The 16,267-nt window shown below is 41.1% G+C and overlaps 1 protein-coding gene across 2 annotated transcripts in view; it reads left to right on the top strand.

Moving 5' to 3' along the window:
* ITPRID2 (ITPR interacting domain containing 2) overlaps positions 1-16,267 on the top strand; it is a 42,866-nt gene that overhangs the window by 16,794 nt on the left and 9,805 nt on the right. For both annotated transcript variants that reach the window (XM_030016844.2, XM_030016845.2), the window contains 6 exons: positions 787-859; positions 7,428-7,519; positions 10,684-11,910; positions 14,275-14,355; positions 14,765-14,892; positions 15,955-16,105. In XM_030016844.2, the coding sequence (XP_029872704.1) occupies positions 787-859; positions 7,428-7,519; positions 10,684-11,910; positions 14,275-14,355; positions 14,765-14,892; positions 15,955-16,105 (1,752 nt within the window). The remainder of the gene's footprint in view (positions 1-786; positions 860-7,427; positions 7,520-10,683; positions 11,911-14,274; positions 14,356-14,764; positions 14,893-15,954; positions 16,106-16,267) is intronic.

Below are 16,267 nucleotides of genomic sequence, written 5' to 3'. Positions count from 1 at the left end.
ATTTTCATTGTTTGAACAGTTGCCTGAGAACTGCTTTCTTAATAAGGCTGTGTTTCACGAAGTGATTAAGTAATTGGATTAATTTTCATGTAGTTTTAAGTTTCCCAGTTGAAATCTGCATGGCTCTGAATACATTATCTTCCTTTTTTGTACTGGAAGACACAAGAAGTATTTCCATGAGTAGTGGCGTGGTGAAGTCTGGAGTAGGTTCTGGCAGGGTCTGGGTCCTTCTGGAGGATTGGTGGCTTTTGGGAAATAGTTGGTAGGGCAGCAGATGACAATCCTTATGTGCTGACCTCTTGATATATTTTTCTAAATGTATTTTGCTTGTTCTTTATATTCAAATGAGGGGCCAAGAGTGCTGAATGGAAAAGACAGTAGTGTAAAGGTGGTCAAAGGTGTTTTCACAGTTATTTTAGTCTTTTGTTAAAGAGGAACTGCAAACTCTCAGTGTTGTCACAGGATGTGATTTCCAGGTCTTTTGCACGAGGAACGTAACCAGAGGAGAGCCTTGCGGAAAACCAGAGGAGAGCCTTGCGCTGTGAGTGGGAGGTGCTGTCCTAAGGATCGCTGCTCTCCTACAGGAGCATTGCTCAATACCTGATGAAATAATACGTTGGTTCAAGGAGATATGATTTGCTCCCTCAATCATTATAGGCTGTTGGATGGAGAAGATAAAAAAGGCAACAAAAAAAATCCCTGCATGTGCAGTGTATGTAGCTTGGGCATTCTTCAGGACAGGAGCATATTCCAGTTGGCCTGACAAAATATTCTTTTTCCCAATAGATCCAGAGTACAGAGGGGGATCTACCACACGTTCCGGCTTCTCACCAGTTGGCAGTGACCAAGTCAAGGAAAGGTGAGTAGACTTCAGCTCCCGGGAGACAGCAGTCTGCTGAGTGTCCTTCCCTCTCTGAAATGCTGATTCAGATATTTAATACTTCTGAAGTTTCTTTCCTCTTTAGAAATAAAAAAAGATGTGGGTTTCTTCTTCAGCTGAATCACAGAACATTACTGCAAAGTGGCAACCAAATTACAGGCAAGACAACAGCCCTATAACCTCACTGGCTGTTTTCACTTTTGTACAATTGATAGCTCAGAGGGACTGAAATGTTAATTCAGATTGTGTGGGATTTTTTTTTTCACTGGGAGATCCTGTAATTTAAGATACCCATTTAAACTAAAATTATATTGTTTTAAACCTAAATTGCATGATACATCCAGCTTTTTCCTATGCACTACTGCTCCGTCTGCAAGCTGGCTGCACAGAAGACTAGTGTCTCTGCACCCACAGGGAAATCGTAGTCCTTCACATGGGAAACTGTGCACTGGCTCTTGTGGCTCACGTAGTTTGTGCTTTCATCTCAAATTCTTGTTTATGTATTTTATGGCTTGGGAGAGGGACAAAGCTGATCTTTAAGTTCATTTTGTGATTGTTACTTTGCCCAACATTGGCAAGCGAAGTCCGTTCTCTAGCTGTTACATGTAATTAAAGAAGAAATAGAGCTTGTTGGATTTAGTGAGATGCTTAGCTGCGATGCAGTTTTTTGGTGACACATGACTAGCATCTCTAGATACTAAAGAGAAGCAGAAAAACCTGTCTTAAGAAACAGAGATCATCTTATTTGCCTTTTCGCTAATGAACTGACAGTCTTGTGAACTGTCAGCTGAATTGCATTAACATGTTTGAGAATGCTCTGGACTAAGCACTAAAGGTTAATGCCTGGTTATTAGGGATAGCTTATGCTACTAGTTCAGCAGTGTTTTGCACAACACAGCATTGCACTCACTAGTCATCTTCTGTTACAAACATAGGTCACCAAGAAGGACAACCAGAAACTGCATCTCTAACTGTTCCCAGCATTTCTCCCTTGGCTGTATTTTAAAGTTCATGATTACATGCTTTATGTGATTACATGTAAAGAGATGTACTCTTTACAGGTCAGGTCTCTTGTTCGCCTGGCCTCAGCAGTTTCAGAAAGAGCTTTTCAGAGAAAAGCAACTTAAGGAACCAGGAGCTGCAGTCAGGGAGGAGAAAAATTAATTTTTTTCATCTTCTGAAATGCTGATTTTGTGTTTTCTGTTCCCAGCAGCTATCTTACCCTCTTCTTCCTCCATGCAAAGAAAAAAAAAAAAAAAAAAAAGTCAGGAGGTCCTGTGTGTACCTGCTGAAAGGTACCAGCAGCAATAGCAATGGGTCTTCAGTATGGCAGAAGTGGGGCATGCTGGCTCATGTTTCCCAGCTAGTATATCCCACCCATTTCTGAATACATTTGGCATAGATTAGCGATGACACTTCGTTAGCATGCAAGTATTGCCTAGAGTTTTCTATGACTTATCTAACAAGGATGTCAATGCTGATGATAAGCCTGCATGTTTGCTAAAAGTTAGTCTGAGACCGATGTTTTGTTTCACCTGGAAGATGTGGAAAGCTTAGGACTTTGTTCTATATGGCTTTCAGTAAAATTGCCAAGAAAGAGAGCATTTGGTGGAGAACTTACCCAAAACGTTAAAAAACAGTAGTCAATTTTCTTTGTAAGTTGTCCAACATGGGATAACGTAGAGGCCTGTTTTCTTAGAGATCAGGTGCTCACCAAGTTTGAAGGCATCCAGCGTTAATGGTCACTTATTAAAAATGCTGGCCATTGTGTCTGAATGTGGAATGTCACTCTCGCTAGCAATCTCTTGAGGTGGGATTGGCATGAAATTCAAGCACTGGTCTTCTGTTGCAATGTGATTTCAGCTGATGATCCTCATACAGGCCAACCTCTTTCGGTGGTGTTGGCTCTCCTGTACATAAGCACCGATAAACAAAAAAATTGTTCCAGATGAACACTTCTCCTGAAGGAATACATTTGTACTTTTTTTTCTTTCAGGTAGGGGTGCTTCTGTGTCAATTAGCAGGGTTAGTGCTGTTCAGTACAGGCTGTTATAAACCTTGCAGTGTCATTTTACATCTACACAGAGGGCTGTGGATGCTTTCTCTGAAATTTACAACAGATTGTAAGGCATTCTAAGAGGGCCTATAATAAGATGTGAAGTATTTGAATTAAAAAAACCCCAAAAACGGAGATTCTCTTTCCTGCTGAAATAGTCTGGAGACTTAAGATATGCTTGAACAACACTGAGTCTACTGCTGCTTAGAGTCCCCATTAAAGCATGTTTCTCATTTCAGATTAGCTTTGTTTATAAGTGGTAAGCTTAGATTTTCAAAGTGGCTTGAAAATGATTGCTTTGCTATAGTACTGTCTTTGTTAAACACTTTATAGGGGATACAAAGATTGTATTGACTAGCTTGATGTACTTTTTAGGTTATGTCTTCCAAATGGTACTGAACTGAACTAGTTTATCCATTATGCCCAAAACCGGCATTCTGTTCTTTGTTGTTGCAAACCTCAAATGTAGATGTATTTTTGTGCATGTGGGGTTTTTTCGGGAATGCAGTAGAGAAAAATGAAAAGCTTCAGTTGCATTGCACTGTAAACATACAGTGCTGCTAAATGTCCACTATAAAAAAAACTTATTGCGAAGTTATCTGGAAGGAAGGTTTGTTAGTTGGAAAACAAAATTCTTCCTGACATATTTATACAGCAGCACCTTCCATTGCAAAAATGCCCAACAAACGAGACAAATATAGGTACAACACGTAGAGAACAAAGTATTCTCGAGGCATTGTAGTTTGTGAGTGTCTGGTTGCTGACATCAGTGGCTCTATGAAATTTTGAATAGCGACAAACGTGTTTCTTTTAAGGCATCTGACACTGATAGTCAAAAGCAGTGATTAATTTCAAAAATTTAGTTCTTGAAAGTGAAGAAAGCACATCATCAGCACTTTCTGTCCTTAATATATTATTGTATTTATAGCTCTCTGTGGGTGCAGCTCCACAAGAGATTGGAGATGGGGGAGTGAGAAGAAAACATTTGGAACAGATTTAGTATTTGTGGGAGTCTGTGCTTATCTGTCCAGAAGCTCGGAAATCCCCAGGGACTCTGAGGAGTTTCTGCAGCAGGACTCCTTACTGGGCTGGTTTTGGCAGTGCTGGGGTGCAGGGTGCAATACATATGGGAAAAAGGGGCAGCAGATATTTAATCCCATAAAGGAATACTTTATAGCTAAATTGGGAATGTCAATTTATTAATAATCTCATGAAATACAAAGCACATTAGAGCTTTGCCAATACTGCAGGTACAAGAAACATAGATGTTACTAGAGCTTCACAGTCAGTTTCCATGTATTTCTCCTCCGCTTCTGTGTGAGCAGTCAAGTGATGCAGAAGGTGTAAGACAAGTACCTGATGGGACTGTTTCGATTGGTGAGACTGACAGTCCATTGGTAACTGAATATTATTTTACAATACGTGAACTATTCCATTATTTGATAGTGATTCTCTAATAAATCTGTGCTCTCATGTTTTGTAAACCACAGACTTGTTTCTTCATCATCTGTTCGTGTTTAGAACTTTGTCAGCTTATTTGATATATTTCTGAATACCCACATTTCTTTGGCATGTATTCAGTGCCTAAATATATTTTGGGGTTTTTTATACAGCTTAAAACAATAATCCAAGGGACATTTTCATTTGTGCTCTGTTTAACTGGGATGTGAGTTTGATTGTTCCTTCTGGTTTTGTTCATCTTGGCTGGTTCCTTTTCCCACACTTTCCTTATTATGCTGCCTCTGGCCTTCTCCCGCTAGTTCAGAAGATATCCTCTATGTAGTGTGGATAATAGATTTGGGCTGCGGGGTTGGCATCGTGCAGTGACCTTTTTGCGGAAAGTACAATTGCCTGCATGGGGCTATGCAGGGCAAGGGGTAATCCCAGGTTAGCCCCTACAACCCAGTCTTTGGTGCTGAGTTTTCTGCATTCAAAGTGAAGAGAGGGGAGCCATATCTAATCACAACTTCCTTCTCTTAAGACTCTCCATTGCCTGGAGGCATTTTAATCAAGACCTGAATGTAACTCTCTAGCTTTTTTAAAAAATGTTTTCATGCTTTCCCCTTGTCTGCTTGAATCTGAGGGACATCCAGGTGCCACAGAGCAGGTTGTACATCTGGATCAGTAGTTGACAAGGATGGTGGATACCGATATGTATCAGTACATCCTAATGTCCTAGTTGGTATTTCCACTCTTTACAGAGCCAAACCTTGTCATTTCACTACTGAAGTAGTAGAGATTCCTGTAGTTTAAAAGTTTTTATTGGATTTACATGATAGCGGTATAGTGGAGACTCTGAGAACTTGCAAGAGTCGGGGGTAGGGTATGGTAGAAGATGACTCATACTTAAAATGTTTTCTCTGATTTGCTTTAAAACATTCAAAAAAAGAATCCTAGCAGCTCTGCAACACAGAAAGCAAGGGATGACTGTATTAAGGGGATGTCTCCTTAGGTGGAATCAAGGCAGTTTGAATCTGTTCGTGCTGTGCTAGTCTCTTGCCATGGATAAAGATGATGAGGCAGGTATGAGTGCCTCTGCTCTAGACTGATTGCTTGACTGGCAGTATCTGTCATGTAAGGCTGTCAAAGCATGTGCATAAATAACAAATGCTATAGAAAATGATCTAAATCACTGATTTTTACTTTAGTACTATGTCTCTGAGGAGACCAAGAATTGATTTGGAGACATATATAAATATACGTATATAATTTTTTTTTTCTAGCTGAAAAGGAAATATTGACTGAGAAGGAAATAGAAGAGCGGGTCAATATTTTTCTTGAGCAGTAATAAACTTCATGCACATGAAACCAGGTGCCAGCACGCGCAGTGGTGAATTGCTTTATCTGAACTAGTTGGAATCTCTCCCCTGTGGCTAAGGCTTTCACCAGTAGTGCTTTTTCCTTTTAAATTGAAATTCACCAAATAGGAAGAGAGACAGAGACGAGGCCAAAGTAGGTAACACTTCATCTTGGAGGAGGTGACAGCTCCCACTAGCCTCAGCTGTAGTGGCAACCTATTCATGGCATGCTCTTTCAGCTGTATTAATTGAATTGGGCAGTTAATAAGAGCTAGTCCAGTTCTCAGGGAAGTGGTTTCCATTGTCTTTACTGGGAGCTGGGTGGGGATGTCTGTCTTGAGGTAGAAAAGTTGTTTATCATTGCAGGATATTGTGGCTACCATGATAACAGAACAGCAACACAATTTGAAAGGCACTCCCTAAAAGCTGTGTGAAATTGCTGATACAGAAGTTTAACGGGCAGTTTGCCTCTCCTGGTGTTCACAAACTCCTGGGCCTGTGCAGGCTTTTATTTCTGCGTTAGTGAAATGTTCATCCAAAGTAATACTAAAAAAAATTAGTTCTGAATACCCAACAGTTTCAAAACAGTTTTCATAATGCATTCCAATGCATTGAGCTGTGAACTGGGATTAATTGTATGATGACAGTTAAGTGGTTGAAAGAATGTGCGGCAAAATTCTGCATTGAGCCTCCGAGAAGACAGCAGGGAGCTCTTGCCCCAGGGCGAGGAGGAGGCGGCAGCTGTCTGGGGGCTACAGGCCGCTGTGGTCTCATCCCATCTCCAAGCTTTTACTCTTCTGCTGAGAACTAGAGGTGAGATATGGTTGTTACCCAGGCTGCCATCTGGCTAAGCAAAATGTTTATGGTGTTGTAAGGTAAACCCCATACCTGGTGAGTGCCTCCTGTGTCTAGTAGGGGACAATATACATGCAATACTGTACTGCAGAGCTACTGACATCTCTTTGAAAAGCAGCTTTGTGGCTATAGGGCTTGCACCAGAGGATTTTAGTCTCTTTAGGCTATTTTAACACTTACCTAATTTAAGTAGAAAGGAAGGAGCAGGAGGATCTTATCTTTCATGTATAAAAGGTGCGTTGGGAATGTGCTTTGGCAGATTGCCCATTGATGTGTCAGAGATGTTTTGTATTTGTCCGCTAAACCAGTGGAGGACCGTCTGTAGCAGTTCTCCCAAGTCCTGCGCATCGCCCTCTCTGCTCGTGTGATACTGTTCCTCCGGGTGTGTGGGGTGGTGTAGGCTGGCAGGAGACAAGTGATCTCCTTTGTATCCATGATCAGGAGGGGTGGCGAATCTGTACGTGTCAATACAAAAGCAACTGTTCCACTGCCTGCGTGTGAATTAACCAGCGATTCAGTTTTGTGGAAGGAAAAGTCCAGCAGTGGCAACATCTGCAGAGTGGGGTTTTTTCCACAGTACAGGAAAGAAAAATGTAAAACGTGGTTCCTCTTCTACTGCTGCTTGAAGGTGCACAAGTAGGGCTTTGCACAAGAAGAGGTTTTGCTTGAAAGAAACAAACTGGTTTTCTGTATTGTTCAAAGTGGAACTTGAAAAGGAATTGCGTTATCCCCTTAATGTTACTTTGATGTAAAAGGAGAGCGTGTATTGAATGTGATGGGGCTTGAAAGGTTGTGATTTGTAAAGTAATTATGGTTGGATTTTGCTTGTTTTAAACAGATCAGCTGTTACGGACTGCGAGTCAGCACTCTGACAGCAGTGGCTTCGCTGAGGACTCCTCCACAGATTGTTCTCCATTTAATCAGCTTCAGGTAAGGTTCCCATGCTGTGGTTGAAATATTATTGATTATTGTGGGACAGTAGGGACCTGGGGGGGGGGGGGGGGATGTTGATGTTTGACTGCTGTTGTGACCATCAGCCTAGATCCTATAAAACTTCTCATTTTCAGAGCTGGACCTGCTGAGTCCCTTACAGAACTGTGTTAAAATTTGAAAGCCTTTCTGGTAGGATAATCTGGGTATTCGTGGGCCTGGAATTAACTCTAAGTTAAGTATGTCCTGTTTGCTGTTTCTGGTGTATCTTCTCTCACTGACTGATGCTTCAGAGTCATAGTCCATTTCTCTCATGACTGCAGTGGGTAGAGAGTAAGGTTATGAAGATTATAACTTTTTTTCTGGTAATTTCATATCTTGTATCATTTTTACCTCCCCACTCTTTTTTTTTTTTTTTTTTTTTTTTCATATTTTTTTTTTTTTTTTTTTTTCAGTTAGCAGCTGACAGAAAGTGAAAACAATTTCATACTAACTTTACTGTGAAGGTATACTAATGTTTAGTCAATCTTGAGCTCCCATGCTCTTTCTTGTTCCAGTTCTTTTGATCTCGGTCCCAGAACTTGCTGTGATACTGACCAGAGACTGCATGTCTTAGGGGAGGCTTTTTTTCCAGCATGGTATTTAGGTGTCTGCCCAATAAACACATTTGCTCAGCGTCATACCTGATATTTAGGAGAGGTGTTCTCTTGCCTCTCCTAAAACATTCGCACAGTAATAGCCATGATTTGGTTGGCCTGCCAATCAGCCAGAGAAAACTCTTGAGTTGGATCCCGGCCTCAAGGCCATTGGTTAGCTGTCTGGGACCTAAACCACAGTCGGGAGAAATACAAAGGTGGGTGTCGGTATCACCAGTAATTTCATTTCTGTGGCTTGCAGCTGCTGAACCTTTTTTTAATGGTACTGTATGTTTTTTTACTTGTGGCACACCAAACATTTTAAAAGCTGTTTGGCACTTACTAGGAAGAGATTCCCACCCTGCCCATCCATCAACGTTGCTTTTCCGTTTTGGTACTGGTATTTTGTGCTTTCCAGTTTAGTAGTTTTTCAACTGAATACCAAAAGTAGCCAAGACAGTGCTGGTCTTTGTGTCTCCCTTAAACATCAGCTTACACTTTCCAAGAGCAAGAGAGTGAATAAAGGAAATCATGAACCTGAGTGCCTGTAATGAGCATAATAGTCCGAGATACTGGGTCTGCTCTCTACTAAACTGGGACTGCACTGAAGTTGACAGGCATGTTAGGAGGTGACTCACATTAGAGTTGCTCACTCCTGATCTTTATATTGGTTTCAACCTGGTTAAGAGTCCATTAAAAAGCACATTGCAACTAAGTGCCCCTTCACTGGAAGGCTGGTGGAGTTTATTTGTGTTGGCTGTAACGGGATGAGATTTTTCTGCTTTCTATTATGCTGTTTTGAAAAGAGGTATTGAGTCTGCACGAGATTTGTGCCATGGAGTTGCTAGGATCTCTTCTGCCACCTTCACTGCTTTATTCAGGCCAAGTGCTGAGCTGAATTCAGAAAATACGGGTGAATGATGAGATGAGGGGAAATGAGAACTTGGCTGCTAGTGAAGAGAACCTGTGAAAAGATGGAGGGGATACAGAGGGGTGTATATTGTTTCTTAAGAGTATGGTAAGTTAGTGCCATCTACTGTTAAATAATTTACTCTAGCAGCCATAGCATTCCTCTGATACTCAGGAGAAAACTCAAAAACTGGAACCGTATTGTCTTTCATCCCTGACACTCAAAATAAAGATTTCTAAGGGAGATTTTGGCGTTGAGATAAGGTATTACGCAGGGGAATTTCATATTACTAAGGAAGCTAGAAGAATTCTCCATCCAAGCTCTTCAAGTTTTGCTTGCCTGACTTGTAAGTGAACAATGTGATGGATGATTAGAGACACAGATATGCACACATGTAGCACACCTAATTTCACCTAGACATTACGATCTTTTATTCTTTTAATACCTTTGACTTTAACAGTATCTGAACCTGCACAGTCTTTCATACTAATTTGTGCCTTTGCCAGTGAGTGCAACGTTAAGTATGGACTTGCAAAGATGACCTTTATAACTGAAGTCTTCTAGATGGTTGGAGAAGGAAGTATTACCTGACATACACCCTAAGTAATCTCTCTAGAAGGAACTAATAGTTAATATCCTAATGGCAGTGAGAGCTGCAGAAATTAGAGATGGGAAAAGCTTCTCTAAATTTCCAGTTCATGCACAAACTATGGTAAACTTCCAAGACTGTACTTTATACCACATACTCTTATGAAAATGTCTCGTTCACTTGTAAATATACCAGTCAATCAGGCCAGCCTAAGGAATATGCTTTGCAATCCATAGATCTCTTTTTTTTCCTTTCTCATAGATGCTTTTCCTGTCATTTGTCACCTATTAAATTAGCAGCTCCCTCATACATGTGCTCTGTTTTAAACTGTGACTTAGAATGAAAAGGGGAAGAAGTATTAGGAGAAAGGAAGGAAGTATGGGCGTAATGGTACTAGTGGATGCAGTCTTCAATAGAGATTAGCAGCCTAATGTGAGATTCGCAGTCTCAAACAATTCTGTGACTTAAAACAGGCCAAGTATATGGGCAGGCTGGTTTTCCCATTCTTAGTGTTGTCCTGTGACACTAGTTTCACTATGGTCTGCAGTTCTCCTCACTTCTCTGTATGTATTCCCTAACACCATCCTTCATTTCAGCACTGACTGTGAACCTTTATATATGGAAGATGCCATGTACTGCCACCCTGCTATCCCTTTGTCATCGCTACCTAAAATACTAGCATTTTACTCATGTTACTATTTTACTTTGCTGACACTTCTATTCTTCTGGCAATAAAGAGTTTATTGTCAAATCAAAGAAATGTGTGAATAGTTTGCCTTTTTTTTTTTTTTTTTTTTTTTTTTAAAGTTCCTTTTGGTGCCATACTTCAATATGCTTCTTCTAACCTATCTGATACTATGGTTTCTTTGTTCTCCTTTACTGTTTTGCTTGCACACTAACTGCATTATTCTTTCTGCTCCCCACCACAATGCCCAATGAATATGGACTTGGACTCTTAGCTCGACTCCTGAGAAGTCATTAGCTGAGTCTCCAGTATGTTCACCTCTTTGCTGGCTCCTATCTTTCCTAGGTTCAGGAGTCTTTGCAGGGCATGGGAAGCAGTGCTGACAGCTGTGACAGCGAGACAACCGTGACGTCGCATAGTGAGGAACAGAAGACACTGATAGGCAAGGAACTGCCCTGTTTCAATAAGTTTGAGGAGGAGGAAGAAGATGATGATGAGGATGATGACGATGACGATGATGAAGAGGATATTGTCTCGCAAGTAGAGAGACGAAAGGTAGGGGCACCTTCTGAGAACAGAGGGAGCGAAGATAGAAAATTTATTGACTATGAAACTGAACAAAATCAAGGAGGAGAAAGCAAGTCATCTCATGGATCAGAGGCAGTGCAAGGAGAGGTCAGCTCTAAAGAGGAAGACGTTTCCGGTGAGCGAAAAGAATTGGACCTGCTGGAGGAAGGCAGTGTGTTTGAGTTTCCTCAGTACCACACGCATCATATCCTCAAGTCGATGGAGTCTCTGAAAGGTGGCGGTTCCTCCCCATCACCCGTGGACAGGGTTCACGTGGCCTTGCAAAGAGCCGAGATGAGGATCGTCAGCACATCTGATTCCAGGGCTGGACGCACTCTGCTTAAGTCGAAAGATCTCTTGAGGAAGCAGAGACTCTGGTTTGCTGAATCGGGCTATCCTCTAAGGCGGTCTCAGTCTCTCCCAACTGCATTGCTGAATCCAGTGAAAGTGGTGTCCTCTGTAAATGTCCAGTTAACTCCAGGAAAAGAGACTCTGTGCAGTCCTCCTTCTTTCACCTACAAGTACACATGTGTGGAGGAAGATGAGAAAGCGATGTCTGAGAATGACAAAAGTGAGGGTGAGGCAGCCGCCGGCCAGCCGGTGTGCAAATCCACATTGTTCATTGCACCTTCGTCCTCCAAAAAAGAAGTGCCCCAGCCTGGGCCCAACAGGCTGTCTGAGGAGCCCAGTCCCACCAGGGTACAGAGCTGCCCGCTGCACACACCGGCGCACATGTCCCAGTCAACGTGCTCCCTCCACTCTCTCCCCACTGAGTGGCAGGACAGACCGCTCTGCGAGCATGTAAGGACGCTGAGCACCCACAGCGTCCCAAGCATCTCCGGCTCTTCCTTCAGCGCCTTGCTTTCCCCCTTCAGCTGTCCCTTCTCTCCAAGGCATGCTGGATATCCTCATCGCCCTCATGCCATCAACCCGCCCTCCACCGTGGAGATGCAGCTGCGCAGGGTCCTACACGACATCAGAAACTCTCTGCAGAACCTCTCACAGGTAAGAGGAAGCCAAATTTTGCCCCTGGGCAAAGTGGCTCCTTATTTTATCCTTACAAAACCAAGATGTTAATGTAAATATTCCTTTGCATAGCGCAACAGCTCAGGAGAAAATGACATTTTGTGCAAGTTTGATTTGCTACTGTTTTAGGAGCGTCTTTTTAAAGTGGCAAATTATCATGTCTGCAGTGCTCCACTATTTTTGCATTTGATTTTTTCTTGTTGCAGTTGACCCAGATTGATGTGTTGGTTTTGTGAGGGGTTTTTTTCACTTTTATGGATATTCTTGGGTGGGAGGGAAGAGCAGTGTACTCTTTATCAGCTATTATTTTAAGGTGATAGTCATTAGCTTTAGATTTGAAAGTACATATTGACTGTCCTTTGACCTCTCTTCTTCTCTTTGACATACTTCCCATCGAACTGATAAAAATGTATTTTTTGCATTGCAAGTCGCATGGCTTCACTAATGATGTCAGTGATGATTGATCCCTATATGTTTCTCTGCTGTTTCGCGCCAATCTTTTGCACTTTCAACTCTGGAGCTAGTCAACATGTTCCTGACGTCATCAGTCATTTATTAAGAACCAGTTTTGTCAGAGCATGTGAAATTTTGTCCATCTCATCACTCAGAGAAGAAATGCTTTAAAATGTAAGCACGGTTTTTTTACCAGTTTCTGCCACACCTTCTGCTCTCTCCCTCCTGATTGCCAGCTGTTCCTCCTCTGCCATCCCTATACTGCTGTTCTTTTAGGTGGTGATCCAGCTTAGGAGCCTGCCAGCTGCTGCAGAAGGCTATGTGGGCAGAGCAGTTGCAGACTCTGCTTGTTTATATATGAATACATGAAGACTATTCAGTTGTAGAGCTTTAACAATTTCTTTGGGTTTTAACCAAGAACAAACATGTGCCTGCCTGCACCATATTGCAGGTCGTAGGCTGTAGTGGGCTTTTTTAGGCCCTGCTTCTCGGAACGAGCTTTGGTGCTGTGACCAGCTCTGCAGTGGAAAGCTGTGGTCAACTGTGTTTTAGGTCAGCATTGCTCAAGGTAGTGGACGGTGTGCCTGGGAGTAAGCATTTGCAGAATTTAACCTTCTTTGTTAAATTCCCTCGAGTGTACCAGTTGCAGCCTTGATTTGTGTAAGGTTACATACAGTGTGCTACAGTACTTTTACCACATATACCATGCTAACTAAACCTACTGAAGAAGAAACCTCTGTATTACATCCAGAACTCATGCTCAAGCTGGTTCAATTAAAAAAAAAAAAAAATTAGTATTGGAGAGGATAATAACATCTCCTAGCCCACTTGTTCTGCTTCCAGCATATTTTGTCTAGACTAGTTCCATTTTGGGGGCTTGGTCCTTCTCATTGCAGAAGTTTGAATAAAAATGTATTCCCTGGTGCTGCTTTTTCCTACAGCCAAGATCAAGTTCGGCACACAGCGTACTCAGCAGCTAAAGAAAAAGTTGAGGTGTTTCAAATATATGATTCTGATTTTAGGAAGGAATAAAGAGGAGTAGATAAATTCCTGGTAGAACAGGGAACAGAGAAAACTGGGAGAGGAAAAACAAAACATCCCCTTGATGTGATCATGTTTGAGCAAAACTCCTCTGGATGAATGGACATGCTTCAAATTTTCCATGGCGTGTCAATAGTCCTTTGAATTCTTTCAAAATTATATTGGACAAGCTGTCTTTTTCACGTTTGAAAAGGTAAATGTTTTTGCTGTTTCTGCTGTTCTTTGTTGTGCCATGTCTCTACATGTAACAGCCCCTGAATTTTATCTGGTTGCTCCATATGTTGATGCAACATGCAAATAGAAATTCTTCAACAATCTCGTTTTCATGAGAGATCGTTAGCATACAGGGGTCTTTGGATGTAGGCAATGTAGTGAGATTAAAAACCAAAATCAACAAAAAAGCCCAAACTAAGAACAGCGCAAAACCCCACAACAAATGTGACTGTAATCATGGGTTGAAAATGGCACACGGTTTAATTTGCTCAGTTCTGTTTTCATCGTTAGCTAAGGCAATTGAGACTACTGAGTTTTCAGGCATAAAATGCCTGGTGCAGAAAAACTTAGCTTTTATTCCTACTTACTGTGTCAGACAGGATTAATTTGGTTTTTCACCTGCATCACATTTGCATTACAGAGCTTTGATGCACGTACTTCAGTTAAGAACTGGCGCTGCCATTTTGTAAGGTTTCCTTTTTCTGATACAATATTTACATAGATAGCAGAAATCACAATACCAGAAAGGTTGTGTTTTACCAGTGGCTGCTGTCGGAGTATCTGCGTGTTTGAGAAGATAAGTTCATAAAGGAGATTGTTGACTTTCCCATTTCAAATTGTTTGTTTCTTCCCTAGTACCCAGTGATGAGGGGTCAGGATCTTTCAGCTGCCACTGGTTACAGTACTCAGAGATCATCCATTCTACCTCTTTACGAAGTAAGTGACCCTGTTCACATAGTGGTACTTAGCCAAAATAAAGTACAAAGAAACATCCTAAATGTGCCACAGACTGTGCTAACTTTGGGCAGCTCCCTATCTTTGCTCTCAAGAGGTAACAGATTACTCCATCCTGGAAATAACATTAAAAAGGAATTAATCTAAATACATGGAAATACTTTCATGTGTTTGCTTGTATGATACATCTAAAAATGTTGTTTTCTTGAATTATTGTGAGTTCACAACATGCAGCCTCTGTAGTATAGTGAAGTTGCTGAGGTTCTGCTTGACTCAAAGGGTACATCTGGTCAAATGTGGTTATAGGATCCAGACTTATTTTAATTCAATTTTTCCATGTAATGCATTATTATCTTTTTATTATCTTTTTTTTTTTTTTCCTTCCCCCTAGAATACTTTCCAGGAGCTACAAGTGGTAAGGCGAAATCTAAACTTATTCAGAACCCAAATGATGGATTTGGAATTGACTATGTTACGTCAACAGACAACAGTTTATCAGCACATGACAGAAGAAGAAAGGTAAAATGATCTTTTAAAAAAAAAAAAAAGAGAAAATACTCTTGCACTTCAGGAAGTGTGTCGCTGCCCCTGAAATCAGAGCAAGAAATCTATTAGTTTCAATTTGAACAGGGTTGGAGCTGAGTTTTTGCCAAAAACTTGTTTACTCCCTTCCTTATACTTCTTCATTCTAGAGTTTTTTCTCTTTGTTTCTTCTAATCCCTATTTTTCATTAATTGGTGACTTCTTTTCTTTATCCTTTCTCCAAAGCGATTTTACAGCTGTAGAATTTAAGGACTTTTATCATAGGATACTTGAACATAGGATATTGAGGGGGAAAAAGCCTTAAAGATTTTTAGATCCCCCCCCCGCCCCTCTTTGTAGATGTAAATAAAGAATGAACATTGTAGCATTCAGATGCTTTTCCAACTTACAGTGGCCACTCGGCAGGCTACAGATGGCATTCATATTCTGGCTCTGTGTGTTTCTGCTCATCATGAGTTGCAGCAGCAAGCTGATCTGGAACAATTTTCAAAACTGTTTATATATATATTTACTTTAGTTGAATCAGCTCTTGACTAATCACTTTAAAAGTAAACACGTTTGAAATCAGTTGCCCTTCTTAGACAATGGTGTCCTGGCCAAAATGTAGCTGTGACTGCTTGGGAACCTGGAACCACGCAGGAGAAGTAATATGCGATTACCGCGTTGCTCTGTGATTTTTGTTGCTACTGGTTTTAAATTGGATTTGATTAGACATATGTGTAAATGACAGTTTCTTCTGCTTGCGCATATTTAAGCATTTCATTTAAAGCTAAAATTTTTGGAGAAAGTTCTGTGATACACTATGTTGTTTACTTTTCTTCATGAAGTGATATATATTTTCTATAAATGGAGAAAGAGTTTTGTTCCACCTAGGCGTTCGGCTAATTTTTCCACGAAAGAGGAATCCTCTGTGTTCCACTTCGAATTCCCTTGTATGAAGTCCTTTACTCATGGGACTATCCTGCTCAGTCCCTGCTTTGTGGTGTGCACCTGAGTGCAGTGACTGCCCTTGTTCTTTTTGTGATGCACTTGGTATAGATATGAAGCTGATCAGCTACAGAGCTTGAGAAAGTCTGTCCGCATGGAGCTACAGGAGTTAGAGATGCAGTTAGAAGAACGCCTGCTTGCTTTGGAAGACCAGCTGAGAAGTCTGCACATGTCTTCACCTTACAGACCTCAGACACATGTAGTAAGTATTACTTTTGCAACAACATTATATATTTTCTCAGTACAGTGGTAATAACTCATAACTGTTAAAACTCTTAAAGTGGAATGGTATCTGGGGAATCTAATGATGTTGTGTGTATTATCAAGGGCCATATTTCATTATTTTCAGTCAGTGTTTCGTCTT

Source organism: Aquila chrysaetos, chromosome 6, assembly GCF_900496995.4.
Source record: "Aquila chrysaetos chrysaetos chromosome 6, bAquChr1.4, whole genome shotgun sequence".
NCBI lineage: Eukaryota > Metazoa > Chordata > Aves > Accipitriformes > Accipitridae > Aquila > Aquila chrysaetos.
This window is presented reverse-complemented; position numbering and strand designations above follow the sequence as displayed.